At 45.6% G+C, this 17,631-nt stretch overlaps 1 protein-coding gene across 3 annotated transcripts in view; it reads left to right on the top strand.

The window, feature by feature from the left end:
- The window catches only part of Grh (grainy head), a 110,057-nt gene that overhangs the window by 72,024 nt on the left and 20,402 nt on the right, over positions 1 to 17,631 (top strand). For all 3 annotated transcript variants that reach the window (XM_071716928.1, XM_071716927.1, XM_071716929.1), the window contains exons 4-5: positions 4,239 to 4,679; positions 17,154 to 17,511. In XM_071716928.1, coding sequence (XP_071573029.1) covers positions 4,239 to 4,679; positions 17,154 to 17,511 — 799 coding nt within the window. The remainder of the gene's footprint in view (positions 1 to 4,238; positions 4,680 to 17,153; positions 17,512 to 17,631) is intronic.

Here is a 17,631-nt window from a genome sequence, read left to right as displayed (position 1 = left end):
ATAAAATAATTTTGTTTTGATAAAATATTTCAAAATTGCTCAATCTATGTAATAAACAGGTTTTTTGTACTGAAGTTTTGATCATCTTAATATGTGTCGCTCGGGACATTCGCTCGAAAAAAATGTTTTCATTAAGTAACAGCGCGATTATTTAAAAGAGGAATGCTAATAAGATTTGGTTTCGTGAGAGAAATGTCAATCCCTGATTTCAAGATTCCAGCAAGAGATCAATGCCAGGCTCAATGGTGTTGTCCGCATAATACATGCTTGTGCCCAGAACATTAAGATCTTTGGATGTATCAGTATCAGTCATGTGTTAGTGACCTCGGAGTGTCAAGAGCTATGATAGATAGTCGGTGGTAAGATACATGAGCGGGCATTATACATTCCCAGGATTGTATTCGAAAGACATCGGCTGGTAGTCCTTTCTCTGTCCGTTACATTAACCGGCGGGAAGAAATCGATGATTTCCACGAAGATATCTGTGTCTCTTGCTCGTACGCCTCATTGCCGCAATAAAATTTTATCTGTCGTAATGCAAACGAACCGTTGTAAAAGAGATTCCTCGCATCGTCCTCTGGCCCTCCCTCATTTATTCGCGGAATATAAATTATCGTCAATCTCTGAATATACAGAATGCCTTAGAGCTATCACATATTTTAGCAACTGCGACGAATTGGAAATTAATTTTTTTTGTACTTATCGTAAAACTCCATTTTTCGATTAATTTCAAATTAATTTCAGAAATTTGCTTTATTTCCAGATATTTCAGATAGTTGATATTTGATAGAGAGATAGGCTGCAACACAAATTATAGTTCTTTTCGCCAGCTGCGACATAATTACGCGAGTTCATTACGTCGTTGAGGATAAAACGATGTCGAAAATTATTCTCGAAATCATCGGCGTCGTCGAAATTGCGCAATGTTTAAGATGCGACGGCGCGATATCTATCGGGACACAAACCTTAATTTGCAAGATATATCGCCGTCTAAACACGAACGTGTTCTCTCCACCGTGCCAACCACGGCCGATACACCGGCAATTACTCATCCCGGCGATTTTAATGAAATCGGCTATGATTTAACGTTATAGAAAAGTGGTATGCGTCGCACGAACGCGCGCGCGGTAGCGAGCTGAGAGATGGACGGAAGGGAGGACGTGACGTACGGGGACGAAATCAAAGCACACGCGAAAACCGGATGCGCAGGTGAAGTCTCCGTAATAAGGGTACTCGCAATTTACATATGTATCCACCAGCCTAGCGTATACACAGGAGCAGTACGTCCTTAGAACTTATATCCCCATACGAGACGAACGAGACGTACGTTCTGTCTATCCCTTGTTCTTTTTCTCTTCTTTCCCCCGTCTCCCTCTTTTCCGCCTTTATGATCCTCCGTTTCTTTTTTTTTAACCTTTTTCTCGTGTTACCCATCTAAGAGAGGTACACCGGTCACGTACGAAACGGCACGCAATGCGACGCGATACGTGCTTGCATTATTCTGAAATTCGACCGTCGATGCGCGAGCTCCTCTCGATTCGGTGCTTTTAATGTCATGCACGCGTCTTCGCTTTTTCTCGAGAGCAACAAGGAACATATAGGGCCTATCAACGGAAGTTTCTTCTTGCGAGTCCCCAGGGCTCCCGCGAGATAAAATTATAGAGCATTATTATGTCGGATTTGCAAGAAATACCTTAATAAGGGAACGATATTACGTCGTGTATTTTGTTAAAATTATTTGCAACATTACGTATACACGTCGGTTGTCAATTATGTCATGTATCATAAGTTATTATTATTAAAACTTCATTTATCAAGTCTGGAGAGAAATTCCTCAAACAAGGATACGGTAGAAAGAGCGTAACAAGATTTATTTCGAATTTTAGAAATAAATAAACGCGGATAAGTATTATACGTGGGGACGTGACATTATTACGAGGTATAAAATTACGGCAAGGAATCGATGTCGTTATAACTCTAGTGACAGTACAAATTGAACGATACTAATGATCTCTATCCATTTGCGATAATTGGCGTAAGATTTTTTATTCACAACATTAAAAATTAGACTTAGCGAAATTATAACGGTTTCGATCTCTGCAGGAGAGCAAAATTTATTGGAATCTGTGACTCGATAGGATATGTGATTATAATTAATTCTCCTATAAGCTCGTAAATTTATCGCTAATGTCGAACCATAGAAATTTGACCGAGTCGCGATGAGAAATATTCTCGAATAATAGTTTCACGCCGCACGTGATCAATGAACACTATTAATATAGCAGAGAGAAAATTCAAGTGAAAAACGGTAGGATGATAGCGAACAAGATGAAGATTGCACGCGGGTAAAGAAGAATAGCATCATACTCGCGGCGCGGTATTTCATCGCCGTGAAATCCGTGTTTGCATTTCGCCGGGAATGAAGTTTTCGCCCGGATGATCGCGCATAAATTCATTGTCTAGACGATGCAGATATTCTAGACAGAGGCAGAAGCCTGGCTATACGGAATCGACTACCACATTCGCGCGCTCGAGATTTCTCCGCGCAAAAACTCACGTCTATATGCACGTACGTCGGCGGTGCATTCAATGATCGGATCTCCGGTCCGTTCGTGCCTGTGCAAACAGCCGTCGAGGAAAATATTTGCACAGGATAACTCGGGTCCTCATTATCGGGGTGGCTGGTCTTTCTCTCTCTCTCTCTCAGGGTCGAGACGGTTGTCCAGGTGCGCGAGGAGGAACGTAGAAGGAACGCACGTAGGTAAAACGAGAATGAGGAAGAGGGAGAAAGAGGGAGACGGAGAAAGGAAGGGTGGAAGGAGGGAGATTGATTCGACATGCATAAATTAGAGAGGATGAGCCTTTATTCCGTAGCGCGACTCACGGGATCGGGATCGGGATTGGAATTGGGATGCACGAGAGAGGAGTATAAATTGATGACTGCAGGCAACAGGCAGAGGTTTATAATAATTAATCTTCGTGCGTGTATACGTATTTACGATGTAACCCTCCCCCCTCCCCCTCGTCCTTCGTCGCCCCGTCTCCTCCGTCATCTGCTCCGACCCGGTGGCAATGCGCGAGATTTCTTTCTCGATCCGCGATTAAGTTTATCCCTGTCGCGCGGAGACAGGTGATGCGCGTACTGCAAAAAAAAAGGGCAAGCGTCAAAATGTAGACTTCGAAATAAAAACCGTGCAATGAATATAATTCTGTTAGCTTGGTTTTAAAATATGTATTCGTACATATACCGTGCCGTGTTGGGACACAAAGTAGAGACGGAGATTTAAGAATTCCTTATCTACATATTAACTACTCGAATATCCGAATAAAAATTAGCCAAGTGTAACCAGCTTAATCTACGTAACGATTAAACTTTTTTCGTTGAAGCTCAAATGCGTCTCGCGCGCGCACCAGCTCCTCATAGATCCTCATCGTTGTCGATCGTCTTCGCCGTGTAGCCGGAAGGTATTACTTCAGCGGAAAGTAACGACCGGTGACAAATATCCAGGTGGCTAAGCGCGGAGTCGAAAGTGCACACGTTCTCTCCCTCTCTCTCTGTCTCTCTCGCTCGCTCGCACGGGGCGATTGGGTATCGCGATGTACGCGACGGCGATAAATTACCGGCGCAACCGTCCGCCGATGCGCGATGCACTTCCACCGTTGGTGGTCATTGCTAAATTGAGGAATCATCAGTGCGGCTTATGCGCCGCGATTATCGCTAATTGATAAATTCGATGGGTCCGTTGTAATTTATTACATTCTACCGGGCCCGGTTATTTCTAACTGTTATCCCGCGGCACATTCATTACCGTAGCCTTCGGGGAATATCTTTTTTTATTTTATTTTATTTTGTAAGCGACACACTGCCGTGTCGCTTATGGTCGTCGCCAACAGCGGGAATCGACTGCTCGATGAACATTGTCGACCATAAGTACTACGCTTCCTCTTCCTGCTGGATCTATAGAACACATTACCGCCCGGCTATATTGGAAGCATGATTCTTATATCTTTACCGAAGAGATAGTTAATTATTATATCTTCTATACACTCGCGTTAATTACATTTTATATCACATTTAAAAAACGCGGTAATAGCGACGAACTTGTGTGAGTGATAATATATACAGCTTCTTAGATATTATGGCAATCAAATATTCATGCAATTATGGTTTGCGAAATTGTCTGAGGCTGAGTACTTGTGGTTTCAGTGATTAAACGAATCGCTTCGCTTGATTACAGGCGACGCAGTCGCAGCGAGGAGGATACCAACGGTACCGTCGTCAGCGACGACGCGCAGCAGCAGCAACAGCAACAGCAACAGAGTTACGTGTCCGGGCAGCGTGAACCGGAAGAGGAGGAGGACCTGGGAGCGGAGGAGGCGGCGGCCCAGGCAGCGGCGCAGACCCTGCAGAGCGGCGCCGAGGGCGCCGATCCGGAAGTTCACAAGAGGGTCGCCGCGGTGCAGGTGCAGGTTCAGGGTATGGAGGGTGACTGGCGCGCCTACTGCGAGCATCCGCTCTCCGTAGCGACCGCGGCTATGCTAAACCTTCAGCAGCAGCATCAGTCGGCGGTGGCTAACCACGGCGACGATCCCGCCGCGTCCTATGTCTACGAATACTACAAGCTGCCCGAAAAAACGGCAGATGTCAAACTGCCGCCCACGCACGAACTCTGGTCCACGTGAGTGTTGATTTTGTCACGTTGTAAAATTTAGTATGACCCGAAGGGATCGTATAATATAGGTATACGATTAAGCGATGCCGGAGAAAGGTTCGAGAAACGATTTTTGACGATCTTTGGCAGCTACCGAAATCGTATATCTTTGTTTCTCGTAACGTATACGTATAATTTAGGTACCTTTAAGTTTTCGTTAACTTCTCGTAACACTCAAAAGTACCTTTTTACTTTTTATAATACCATAATAAATACCATAATGCTAAAATAAAATTCCAAAATGCGAATTTTATCTCGATATCGATAAAAATAAGACCGGAGACAACGGTCGCTATTATGCACGCTTTATGCAACGTTCTCTCGCTGCTTTGAAGTTTCGCGGGTACCTCGCTATCTCGCTATTTCAGATTCTCATCCGCGCGTGTAAGCTTCGTAATCATCATACGCGAGGCGAGGGAAAAAAAACGCGATTTTCCACGGCTCGATCCACGGAATATAATCATGCGAATGTTGGAAGATTCTGCACGCCTCTCGCGCATTTAAATAATTCAGGAATATTCGCGTTCCCGGGACTCTGTCAAGATTAACTGGAACTTTTGCGGAGCCTGGAATAGAAACACAATTTCCTGAAAAAATAGCTATAAAATTGAAAATGATTTTTGCTTTTCGATCATGCAGAAATCTGAAGCCAATATTAATTAGAAACAATAATAAGTGAAGCTTTGTGTAGAATTAAAGGCTTTACAATAGAATGAAGTAAATTTTTAATACTATTTTGCTGTACTAAGATCTTAAAATAATTCCATAATAACCACACATTTATTAATTTTTTTTAAATTAAATTATTTCTTGTGTTTTATTCGTGTATTTATATAACTTTCTTACACGATTATTACTCTCCCTTTTCTTCGTTTTCTTCTCCTCTCTCTCTCTCTCCATTTTATAATAATTTATATGAAAGAGGAACTGAGAGGATAATTATTTTTCTCGGTGTTTTTGAAAGTGCCTAGCCTTGGTAGAGTAATCTGCAAAAGTACCTTTCGCATGTAACGCACGTAATTTTATGCACTTGCGCGGCTCTTCTTCGCTCGATGCACTTAATTTAGAAGCGCGCCGGCCGCGCGCGTGCACGTGGCCGCGCGGCTCGTACTTACATGGCTCATCCATAAACACGTGCGTGTGCGTGACGGCGTACGTACCGGGTGCATCGGGAGGACTCGATTAGCGTAGATCCGCAGATAGTACCACGTTAGTCCTGATGTTACAGCGAACACTCTTAGCGCGTTATTAGCTATTCGTGTTTCGCCGTATCTCGATTAATAGTCTCGACCGCGTAATTGAGCGCTCGCGGTGAACATAATTCGTTACCGCGACCGATTACGCGGAACAATCGCGTGTAAAATCGGTCGGCACAGAGAGACGTTTGACGCGTTAATTAGATGATTCGCGCATTCTGCCGAGCACAGGTATATTTCTGTTATCTTAATTGCGAGATAAATGCAGAGAGGGGCTATGCATCAATTCGACACTGATGATACGTTCAAATTGTTTTCTCTTTAAATATGGAATTGAATGAATGTAATTCTCGTTAATCGAATGGCGTGTATATTAGATATCTGTTCTAACATGATGTTAAGACAAATTGTATAAAATTGTTGATACCGCAAGAAAGAGGCATAAAATGACCCGAACTTTCCACGCACGGCATTTACGTAGATTACACTCTTATGGTTCGAGGGAATAGCAATCACAATTCTCTCTTCAGGAGTTTATCGATATTCCATAAATCTCTCGCGCTTAAATGAGTACGCAGCGTGCCATCGATAAACGGAGCCTTTCTTTCTCTCCTCCCCTCTCTCTCTCTTTCTTACTCTTTCTCTTTCTTTCTCTCTCCTTACTCATACGGAACCGCGAACGTTCCCGATTCTACATCGTTCCCGTCTACATTACTTCGAAGCAATTTAGTGGAGTTTAGTTGAGTAGATATATTGCTCTCCAGTCGAGCCTATTTATATCTCGCGTTCGAGTCTTCCGGTCCATTTGCTCGGTTTGCAAACTGCACCATCGCATTGGCGTTCTACGCCCTGCACGAGAACAAGAGAAAGAGAGAAAGGGAAAGATATTCTCCCTCGTTCCCGATTCGTGATGGGGGTCTCCTCCTTATATTTTGGGTTCGGTCGACTCACGGAGGATGCGGAGGACCCTTTACCCCTTTGCGCCGTGGAATCCGGGAGACGGAGGCGACGGGTAAAGGACTCTCTCTCACCCCTCGGGGGACCCCACTTTTGATTTATATCGGCCGCTTAGCATATTTTGTAATTTACTGTTGAGAATCCTCAACGTGCGAATCGCGTCAGATACGAGGGCAGCCGAGAGGAGCACAGTGGTGGTGCGGCGAAACGCGGCAGCAACAACGACTGCGGCGCGGCATCAAGAGCATCACCAACAGCAGTTTCTGTTACCGACCTCGCCGTGGGGAGATGCCGCCCTAATCTTCCCTCGCATCTTCTCCTTTCGCCCCCTTCGTTGCCCTCCCTCCTCTCGCGCCTCTCTATCTCTCTCTTTCTCTTCACCTCTCTCGCGTCGTATCATCCTATCTGCCTCTCTTACCCCCGTTCGCTCTCTCTCCCCGCTGAGAGATGATAGCATCTCGACAATTTGTACGGCGGTAGATCGTTAAAACTCCTCTCTCGCTCTCGAGAGAGCGTCGCTGCGGGGAGAGAGAACGAGCCGGCGAGAACTAGCGAGGGCACGACTTTAATCCAATTTCATTGTGTCGCATTCGCTGAAGGGATCAGACGTTTCTTTGGCCACCACGACTGCGAAAATAAGGGAAAAAATGAAATGGTTGACACGGAACACGACGGTTCAGGAGAAATGTATTTTCGACGTGGAGAACGCGTAGAATAAATTCGCGCGCAATCTGATTTACTTATTTTCGTAGCTACATACGATTGTGATGTAGTTCGTTGATGCATTTTTTTAGCGTTGTTGAAATGCATGCCAAAAGATGCGCTGCAATTTTCCCACGACTTCCCTAATCGAAATTTAAAACGAGTTTGTACAGTAAAAACCCTCAAGCGGGCCTTGTTTTACCGCTTTTCTCGAAGCTTATTTTAAATTAGATACTTATTTATTGCGATTACTGGAAGATGAAGTTTTATGATGACGTCTTACGATGATAGTAATTAATAACGAGTAAAGCGAGTTTCTAAACGTCAGAGCTTCAGTCAAACGCGTGATTCATGACTAAATTATAGATTAAAAACTAAGAGATGAGCTCTTAGGAATATAGTAACTTTAGAAACTCTACGTACCGTGCTTTCAAGCCGACTTTGACTCTCGGATATATTGAATTTATGATATTAACCCTAGAATAACTTTTTCGACATGAGCAGCAATGCGGGATCCTTCGAACGTACTAAATTATAACGTTATCGTGCCCAACACAAGGCCCAGAAAAATATGCGGAACTCGGCGCGATCACGCCGAGAGACGGCCATGTCGTAATTCGAATAATGGACCTGCTGCGAAGCCAAGCACCAAGAATATTCTGTTCAATTAACCATATTGTTGTAAGCGCATAAGGATACCATTAGGTGTCCGCGGGTTTTTAAGCGTTCAATCCATAGAGGCAGGGCCGCATCTACCGTCAAGTGAATGAAACGGCCGGCGGCCGTTTCGGTTTATTCGTTGTAAAGACGCCTTCGTTTCTTCAGTCGTTCTTTCACCTTTTCCTGCCATATTCTTACCCGGCTATCCTCTATTGTCAGATCAATGTCCAAAGATCAATGCAAGATTGACTCGTCTTTTTAAGAGAACATATCGTTACTGACGCAATTTTTATGAGAGGCTCAACCTTCGAATGCCAGACCCTGAAGTGTGCAGAACCGAGTCTGCAGAGGAGGCGGATAGCTCGCCAGGGCTCTTACGGAGTCCGGCGGTCGCTTAAGGTTCGCCACGGGGTTGTAGAATGATGGCGCAAAGCCATCGAGAATCGGCGTACGGTTTCACAGCAAGCCGCCGCCGTAAAAGACGGCCTCCTGGCACTTCGCGAGATCGCCGCCTTAATCTTAACGTCCGCGGGCATAAGCGACAACCGCGATATCCGCCTTCCAAACGTGGAGACTGGCCGGCCGCGAGAAATAAGGGGATACTCGCCGCGTGTAGCTCTCGCGTCCTGTAACATTGATTCAATTAGCGGATGAAGACGCCTCTCGGACGTGGACGATGATGGCAATCGAAACGTGAAAAAGTATTCGATGGAGAGACGCAGGGACGATGCCGAGGGAAAGCGTGAACAGTTGCACACTTACATTCTTCATTAAATTTAAATTGAAGCGTAAAAGGCTTGAATTCTATAAGCGTTAATTTAATTGAAAAGTAAAAGAGGCACAATATAAATGTTAATAAGTTTTAATAAATTAAAATATGGATAAAGAGAGAGAGAGAGAGAGAGAGAAACATATATAAATATAGATATAGATACGAACATTATTATTTATTGCTGCAATTTTTGCGAGTGACGCCCGTAATATTCGACACAAAAAAATCACCGCAATTGCCGTGACTCGGCAGGAAGTATCCTTTCAGAATCATAGTAATTGTCACAACGGTCGAGTATCTTTTTCGTTCAATTGCGGCCGATTGCTTCATCGTCGGTCATGCGATGTACCGAGAAAAGCGACCGCATTTCGCAATGAACGCGCACACGCGAATTATGAGTCTCACATCCGAGATGTTAATGACAACTGTTGCACGTGAATCTCCTCACACAATCGTACGTACTATCGGGAGTTCTTTGAAACTTCGCGATCGATGCAACCGAATATATGTATATCGCGTTCATACTGAATGTACGCGAATGATACTGTCTTCAATCTAATTCTTTTTTGCGATTGGATAACTCAGGAAATGTTTTTGTCGATTCTTTCTTCCTGACGCGCGATAACATGTCATTACATCGAAGACCTTGCAGCACAACGTATTGAGAGATGAAATTTAAGCGCCAACCCGTACATTCCATCTCAGTGATGCACGTTTTCCGCAGGCGATGGTGATCACGCTCCGAGCTCTCGAAAGTGAAATTCCCTCCCGGAGATAACAAATTTCTAATTAATTCATATTAAATTCAGACCCAAGGCCGCGCATGAATAACGTCAATATGATGAATGTTTATCCGGCGGCGAGCAACGCCGTAAATGTTTCAGCATCTAAGGGTGAGAGCAGCTCCTTAATTGCCGAGATAAGCACAGGTTGTAATTATTTAAAGGTGGCTCGGCAAGATCATACGCTATACAAAACGAAGATAATAATAAAGTGTTACGATCGATACAAAACGATCTTCGTGTAGCACAATAAATCGTTCAATCCTGAGATGTCTCTGAGAAAAACGAGAGTCACGGGGTCGTGTAAATATGGTGTTAGCCACGCTTCTGTATCATATACGCCCGTATTACACATAATACGAGCGGCGGTCGTAATACCCGTGCCTGGGACCTTCCTTTACGACCATCTTTTCGTACGTGCGACGGAATGGCGCGGAACGTAATGAAGTCTTGCTCGCAGAGAGGCCAGTCTTTAAAGGGCTCAAGAATGAACTCGGCAATGAGCGCCGGCACGCCGCAACTTCTTATTACGTTTCCTGGTTATCGTCACGCCAAGATCTACTTAGGAACGAGGCGGCAGTGGCCTTTACGCACGCCGGGAGGGTGCATGCTCAGCCAACCGACCTGTCTCTGGGATTAGACAGATAGCCGACGTGAACACGTTCCGCGAAGAAGATTGTTCTTTGTCGTCTTTGTTGTCTTCTTATTATCTTGAGAAATAACGTTACGGAATCAAGTACATGAATAATTGCGCTAAAATCAGGCTGAAAAATCTGACTTTTTCACAACAGACTTGAAAAACTTCAAAGATATATCTTAGAAGTCTTTTAATCAGAAAAAAGTATATCACGGGAAAGAAATAGATCCTAATTAACCGCTCGCTCGTGGAACAATCTGAATGACGCAAAACGGCGGAGTTGTGAATTCCTAATTGCGGCAATTAGAAATTTCTAATTAGCCGCTCGCTGTCGACACACCGTTCGAAGTCCAGTCCGTTCTCTCCTCTCCTCGCAGCACCGTTCCCCTCCGTGTACATGCGTGCGAAGACATAATGGAACCTTCCGTTTCCGAGATCGTGGGTCTTTATGGTGGTCGGCAATCAGCCGGACGACGAATACGAACGGGTTGTCGCTACTTCTTATTACACATTTCGTTTCTCTCGGTTATCGTTACGCGGCGATCTGCTTTAAGAGCATAGAGTCGCCACTACGACGAATCCCGGCCACTACCGCGGTGGCCTCTGACCCACCTGACGAGCCCCGGGGGGGAAAACGAGGGGGACCCGCGTGTCACGTCGTAAAACGAAACGGCCCGGCCAGCGGCAGGCCGGAACCAGAAACCACGGCCACGAGTGCCATGCCCCGTTTTCGCCGTCCGCCGCCACGCTATTTTATGCCCGACACGTAGCTTCGCACGAGCGCGTACTCGTTTGTTTGGATTTACGATTATAGAAGAACGCGTAATGGCTCCTCGACGGAGCGCGATACGCGAATGGCAACGCCCTCGTTTCGCGCTCGCCGCGTGGGATCGCATCTCCGCGTTCTCCAGTAGCGCCGGATCTTCCCGCGATCGCGAAAATCACACACGAGCGAGTCGCGTGCTAAGATCCGAGGCACATGATGAGCTGTAAGACTAAAATGTAAGGATCACAGAGCTTACCAACATCATTGGACATGTTCGTAGCTATATTATACCTATTTTAGCAAGCTAAAAAAATATATGAAATATTGATAGAATCTAGAAAAATAAACAAAGTTGAAAGATTGAAAGCTAAAGTAAAATTCGAGAATATGTATAAACAACAAAAACTTGGTTTTCAGCTAATCTTAATTTTGTTCTGATGAAATTTAAAACTTTGTTTAAGAATTAATCGTTAAGAATTTTGGATTAACAATTTGCGAAAAATTTTCGTCGCGGTGAAATCGATTTTAGATTTTCTATAGAATGACATCGGCCGGACCCTCTCTGTTCTCTGTTACCAATTAAATTATATATTATATATTCTATCTGTAGATTTTCTCTCTCACACGAAATATGATCTCGATAAACGGGAAAGGGAAGCGAATAGTCCGCCAATTACGGACGCTGCGATGTTACAGTGTCGACAACGCTGTGGTACTATGAGGTCTCGATTACCAGGCAAGAACTGGATCGGACGATCGAGGTAGCCAGCTCGCGGCGATATTATCTCGTTAGCTCGAATTTACGATTAGAAAACGCCGTCGTCTGTTTTGTATCACCTTACGGGTTTCTGCCTAGAATCCCTCGGTTCGGCGACCGCGGGAACGCACGCGCCGAGTTCTTCGCGGAGAGAACAGTGTGAAATCCCTTGGACTTCGCAGGGGTCACAAAGAACACTTAAAATCCGACACTCCGACGCTGCCAACGATCTCGATCGTCGTAACGAAGTCAAGGAGGCATTAAACGGACATGTTTTCTCGCAAGGGGTTGATTCACGGCGCTCGAACGAACCAGATCCGAAAACCGGATCGCGGTAGTTATGCTCATTAGCAAAGCAGGAAGGCGCATATGACTTCGAGGACACGCAGAGGTCTGAGAACCGGGGCGAATTCGTAGCCTGTTCCGTAACGTCGACGACCACGGTAAAACCAGACGAAAGCCGAGGAGTCGACCTCGGGAGGTGACAAGCCGGTGTCGAGTTTCGGCGGGTATGCGATTATTCGGTGACATTTCGCGGTTTGCGATGCACGAGCAACCTCGACATCGAATCCCGCGCAAATCGTTACGCAAGAACGAAAATCCGCCACGTCTCCGCGGCGTAAGATTACCGCCAACATTTGATAGGACGGTAATCCCGACCGGCACGAAGAAGCATCGACATCGGGACATTTGCATCGCGATAATCCACGAACCTGAATTAGGTCATTGATTTTAAAAAAGACACGCGAGTCCAATTTAAAAAATCGTACGAACCTCAATGCAGCGCTTGTTCTATTCCTCGCTCATTAGAATTCATGTCTTTACTTACACAACTTTCATAGAATAAATTTCAGAATAAGACTCCCTTATTAAAATGTCGCAATTAGAATTTTCTATTCCGTACGAATCTTTTCCACGAGATGAGAATTGTAATCTCTCTCTTAACAATTTCTATGAAATATTTAATAAAATTCCGAAAGACAGTCCTACGAGATATACAAACGAGAATACCTCTACAAAAACCTAGATGAAATCGCAGAGTATTAAGGCGAGGGTCAAGGAACGTTTCATAATTCCCGAAAGCCATCGGCGGTAACATGTTCCAGGAAACGCACGATAATCCTAGGAAGTGAAGCACTAGGAAAGCCACGCGGCGGTCATCGTGAGAAGTGGCAGACATCGTTGACCACGCCGCGCGCATCTAAATTTCCTCTCCGACCGTCCATCGCGTACGTATGTACATACGTATACGCATACGTTGACATTGCCGCGACACGGTGGCACGTGCTGTAAGCACAGGTGCCGGCGTGCGTGCATGCGTGCGCTCGTATAAAGGCAAAAAAAGCCGTAGACGCGCGAGCGAGCGAGTACGAGAAGCCGGCAGACGCGAGATGGAAAAAAAAGAGCAGACCGGCAATAATAATCAAAGAAGTGACCCGAGCGAGCAGCCGGTAGAGCGCCACTTTGTCGGACCTGTCTTTCGAGTTTCGTCTCGTGCCACATACAGACAGGTCCGTCGCTTATGACGTACGCACACGCGTTCGCAGCGGGTACCCCGCGATACGCCCGATTTCCGGTTTGAGAAATGCCCGATTCCGGTTCCGAAGCGGGGTCTGGTCCGGGGGACTCGGTACCGCAAGCCGCGTCCCGGCGTTGCAGGTTGCTTTAACGGAGGCTAACGTTCGTGCGTGCGTGTGCGTGTGCGTGTGCGTGTGCGTGTGCGTGTGCGTGTCGCGACCCTGCGGTGACCCCGGCGACCTGCAGGTTCACGTGTCGGGCCGCCGTTGCCGCCGCGCCGCGCCGCGCCGCGCCGGGGTGAGTGCCTTGTCGTCGTTAATGCTGCACCGTAAGCACGTAATTGCCTCTTGCGCTCGTACTTGCACACGGTATCCGCGCGTCGCGCGGTCACCGCGCGTATTTTGCGCGCGCGGCATCCTCTCTGCCGCGCGGGACGCGGCGTGGTAAAAAACACGATGGAATGCCGCTAGTAGACTGTATAACGCGACGCGCAGCGGTAATTTACTCGTTTGCAGCGCGAACGACTCGCAATAAGGGGCACGAATTCGTGCGCGGTGTGTATTGATCCCCCGGCAGAAGATGGAAAACAACGCGCCGCGAATACCGGTGTAATCAGCGAGATTTTCCACGCGCACGGAAAAAGAATGCGGCTGGCCGATCTCTTCTGGTCTCCTCCGCTCGTTGTCGAAGACTAGCTTTTCCCGAGGGTGCAGAGGTGAGGCGATAAAAAACGACGTCGTCGGCAACACTAAATGCGCTTCTCTCCCCTTTGTAGCGTTTATTTCACCCAAGACGACGGATTCCTACGAATATCTCACGCGTTTAATTGATGTCATCCGCTGCAATTAATTTTTTTATTTTAACGTATAAGACAAAAAATGTAAAAGCGACAAATCATTTTTACAATATAAAAGTTTAATATATCGATTAATATTTTTAAAATTCTTTTTGCTCACGTTATATTTTTATTACGTTTTCAAGTCGCCGGAAAGGAAAGAACTTTTGAGTTAGAAATACTCGCTTAGTATATTTCCGACTATATCTATTGTATGTAAAGTCTTTCACAGTTACATAGCAATGTAACAACGCCATTATAATAACGGAAATAAAACTTGATGTATGTTCGCATATATTTGCATAAATCGCAAATAGCACAGGTGCGCATTAAAGTTAATAATTTTCTTGTTAGAAATTAAATTTATAGTCGTGATAACATATCTCCAGTTGTTTTCTGAGACATATCTTATCGACAAACTTGTAACACGCTGACTATTATTGCTTCTGACCTAATATATTTTGACCTACGGATATTTGCTTGCATTGAATATTAGTAATACTTCTGTTGACATTATCAATCTTTTTCGCATGACGGTGCGAATGCGTGAAACTGATGGCGTACGCTCTACGAGCTGGTCTAAAACGACCATTGACTCCTTTTCCCTTCGTTTTACGTTAAACTTCTCTTCTCCGTTCTTGTATGCTTTTCTCCTTCTCTTCTTCTCGTTTGACCACTAACACTTAATACTTAGCTTCATGACAACTACGAAGCTACGAAAAAAATACTTTGTTTCGCACATCCTTTAATATTGTTACGTGGAAAGATCGTGCCAAGGTTTATTCTGAAGCTTATAAAAATATTTTGTGGATTACGGATACAATACAATTTTATACTTGAGAGAAATCAAAGTGAATATGTAAAGAGATGCAAGAAGGACAATGTCTTTATACCCTTCGAAATTTTTCACGGGGTAACGCTTTAAAATGTATACGAAGATATTGTTGTAATTAACGAAAACTTTCGTCCCAAACTCGAGGGATCTTGAATGAAGACGTGTTGATGACAGTTGCACAGAACAACTGACGTTCCCGAGAGCTTAAAACGTCAGTCAGACGCGGTCTGCAATCTGATACCTCGCACCTACCGTTCCCAAATTTCCAGGGGTGCGTATCGGGTTCCCAAGGTGCGCGCACGCGAATCCCGTTTCGCATCGCGCGTCCTCGGATTAGCATCGCATTATCGGGAAACGCTCTCGCGAGAGGCATCGCGAATGGAGAGCGCGCGAGCGGATCCATTTCACGTAAGCCGAATTCATGAGGCTCCGAGGTTTTGCCGCCATGGCCCCGGGTGATGGCGATGCATTCTCTTTGCTTGTTCGAAAGAACGTGCCCGGTCTCGCCGCGGCAGGGTCTATCTACCCCGCCGTCTTTTCCCCGGTCTCGGCCACTATCCTCGAAGCCTATCCGCACCTCTTCAAGCACAAGTGTGCCGAGGGCGACCTGAGACGACGCACCACGCGGGATAGTCTCTCTCGGCGTCACCCTTCTCGTTGTATTGCGAGACAGACGAGAAGAGGCAGGACGGAGAAACAGGAGAGAGAAAGTAGACGAGAGATCAGGTATCAAGTGTAAAAAAAGATCATTGTACGGGAGCATCTGACCGTAAGGTAGGAATCACGTTGACGCGACGGTGCGAAAGGATAGAGTGAGATGAAAAGAGGGATGTGTACTTTTTTAGAGAGAAAAAGAATTAAGAAGAGACAGAGATAAAGAGAGAGAATCTGGCGAAGGTTACCAGGGCGCGCCGGCAGGGACGCGAGGGGTGATCCTTCCTTCACGATGGAAAAGACGAAGAGACGATAGAAAGAGGGTGAGAGGAGGGGAAAGATGTGGCATGCACCGAAAGCGTTGGCAGTTTATAAGGGTCCCCGGTATTGTGGATACGTATTATCATGCTAAATATAACATGTTAACTACTTCGCATAATACCGCGATCCTCTCGATTCATCTCCCGTACGGTCGATCGGCGAATCGCGTTTCTTCGCGCGCGTCGCGCGTCGAAAATTTTATTGCCGAATTCGGCAGATGCGGCGGAAGTGTAGCGCCGGTTTTCCTCGCTGATTTCATTCGTCAACGGGCCCGGAGAAAGGTGAAAGAAAGTACGGCCCGTCTCTTATGTTTCTTTGGAGATGCCAATTCGATTATCATTTCAATGAACACATAGGATCTAAATAATGTTAGTTATTTCTAATCATAAAAGTATAAATTGCTGCAATATTCATACGCGATATAAATGTACAGTTTTTAATACCTGCTCTCTAAATCTGAATCAGTGAATAGTACTACTGCTGAATCAGTGAATAGTCACTGATATCAGTGTAAAGTATGCCACTGAATCGAATCAGTGACTATTCACTGATTCAGATTTAGAGAGTGTATCTATAATAAAGAATTGTATTTATATCTTTTTATTTAATTATCTACATCCATTAATTTTTTATGAAATTAAGAAATAATGAAAATATATGTTATGTATACGCGATCTAATCTAATGTCATATCTAATACTTGAAACTTTATAAAAGCATTTGTTATCATTAAAATGTTTTAAAATTTTCAATTGAATTAGACATATAAAAGACGAACGTAATCCTTCTATACCACTTGCCGCAATATCTCGTGAGCACGAAGAATCTGATCTTTTTCACCGAGCGGCCGGTGTCAATCAAAAACTGCCCAGATGGCCCAGATGGCGGATCCTATAAAAGGCAATCGGTAGCGACGCGAATGGATATCGACCTCGATATACATAGTGCAAATTCGTCACGCGTTCTTAGGGCGCGTCGCGGATCGATGTTGATCTCGGTGATCGGTAAAGGAGCTATAACTGAAGGTCAATTCTTCACGGACTGTTGAAGGGGTGTGATGGGCCAGAAGCTGCTGGTGCAGGAGGCGCCTGGCTCCGGTTCCGCCTCGACGAATCGCATGGAAGGCGGCGAAGGTGCCGGAGGGGGGGAGCTACACCACTTCCTCCAGTACAACCAGCAGTCCCACAGTCCCAGCCAGAGCCTGCAGGGTGGCCTTCCGCTTCCGCTGAGCCCGCAGCCCCTGCGACACGACGGTGCCTCGAGCGCTGGCATCGTCGGGGTCAAGAGGGAACCGGAGGATCTCAGCTCGTCGCGCGGGGGCCAGCAGTCCAGCAAACGGCACAAACAAGCACAGCCGGACAGTCCCACACCGCCGGGAATGTACCATCATCATCAGCATCAGTTGCAGGTAAGTTACAGACGATCATTGTCAAGCGCAATCACGCGTCCTCCCCTTAGAATTCGCGATCATTTATATATTTATTCGATTTACTCCGATTTTTCAAAAGTACGACGCTTTTTATACAAC

The sequence above is a fragment of the Temnothorax nylanderi genome, unplaced genomic scaffold (genome assembly GCF_030848795.1).
Source record: "Temnothorax nylanderi isolate EJ_2023f unplaced genomic scaffold, tnyl_v1.0 TNYL_tig0198_pilon, whole genome shotgun sequence".
Lineage (NCBI taxonomy): Eukaryota > Metazoa > Arthropoda > Insecta > Hymenoptera > Formicidae > Temnothorax > Temnothorax nylanderi.
This window is presented reverse-complemented; position numbering and strand designations above follow the sequence as displayed.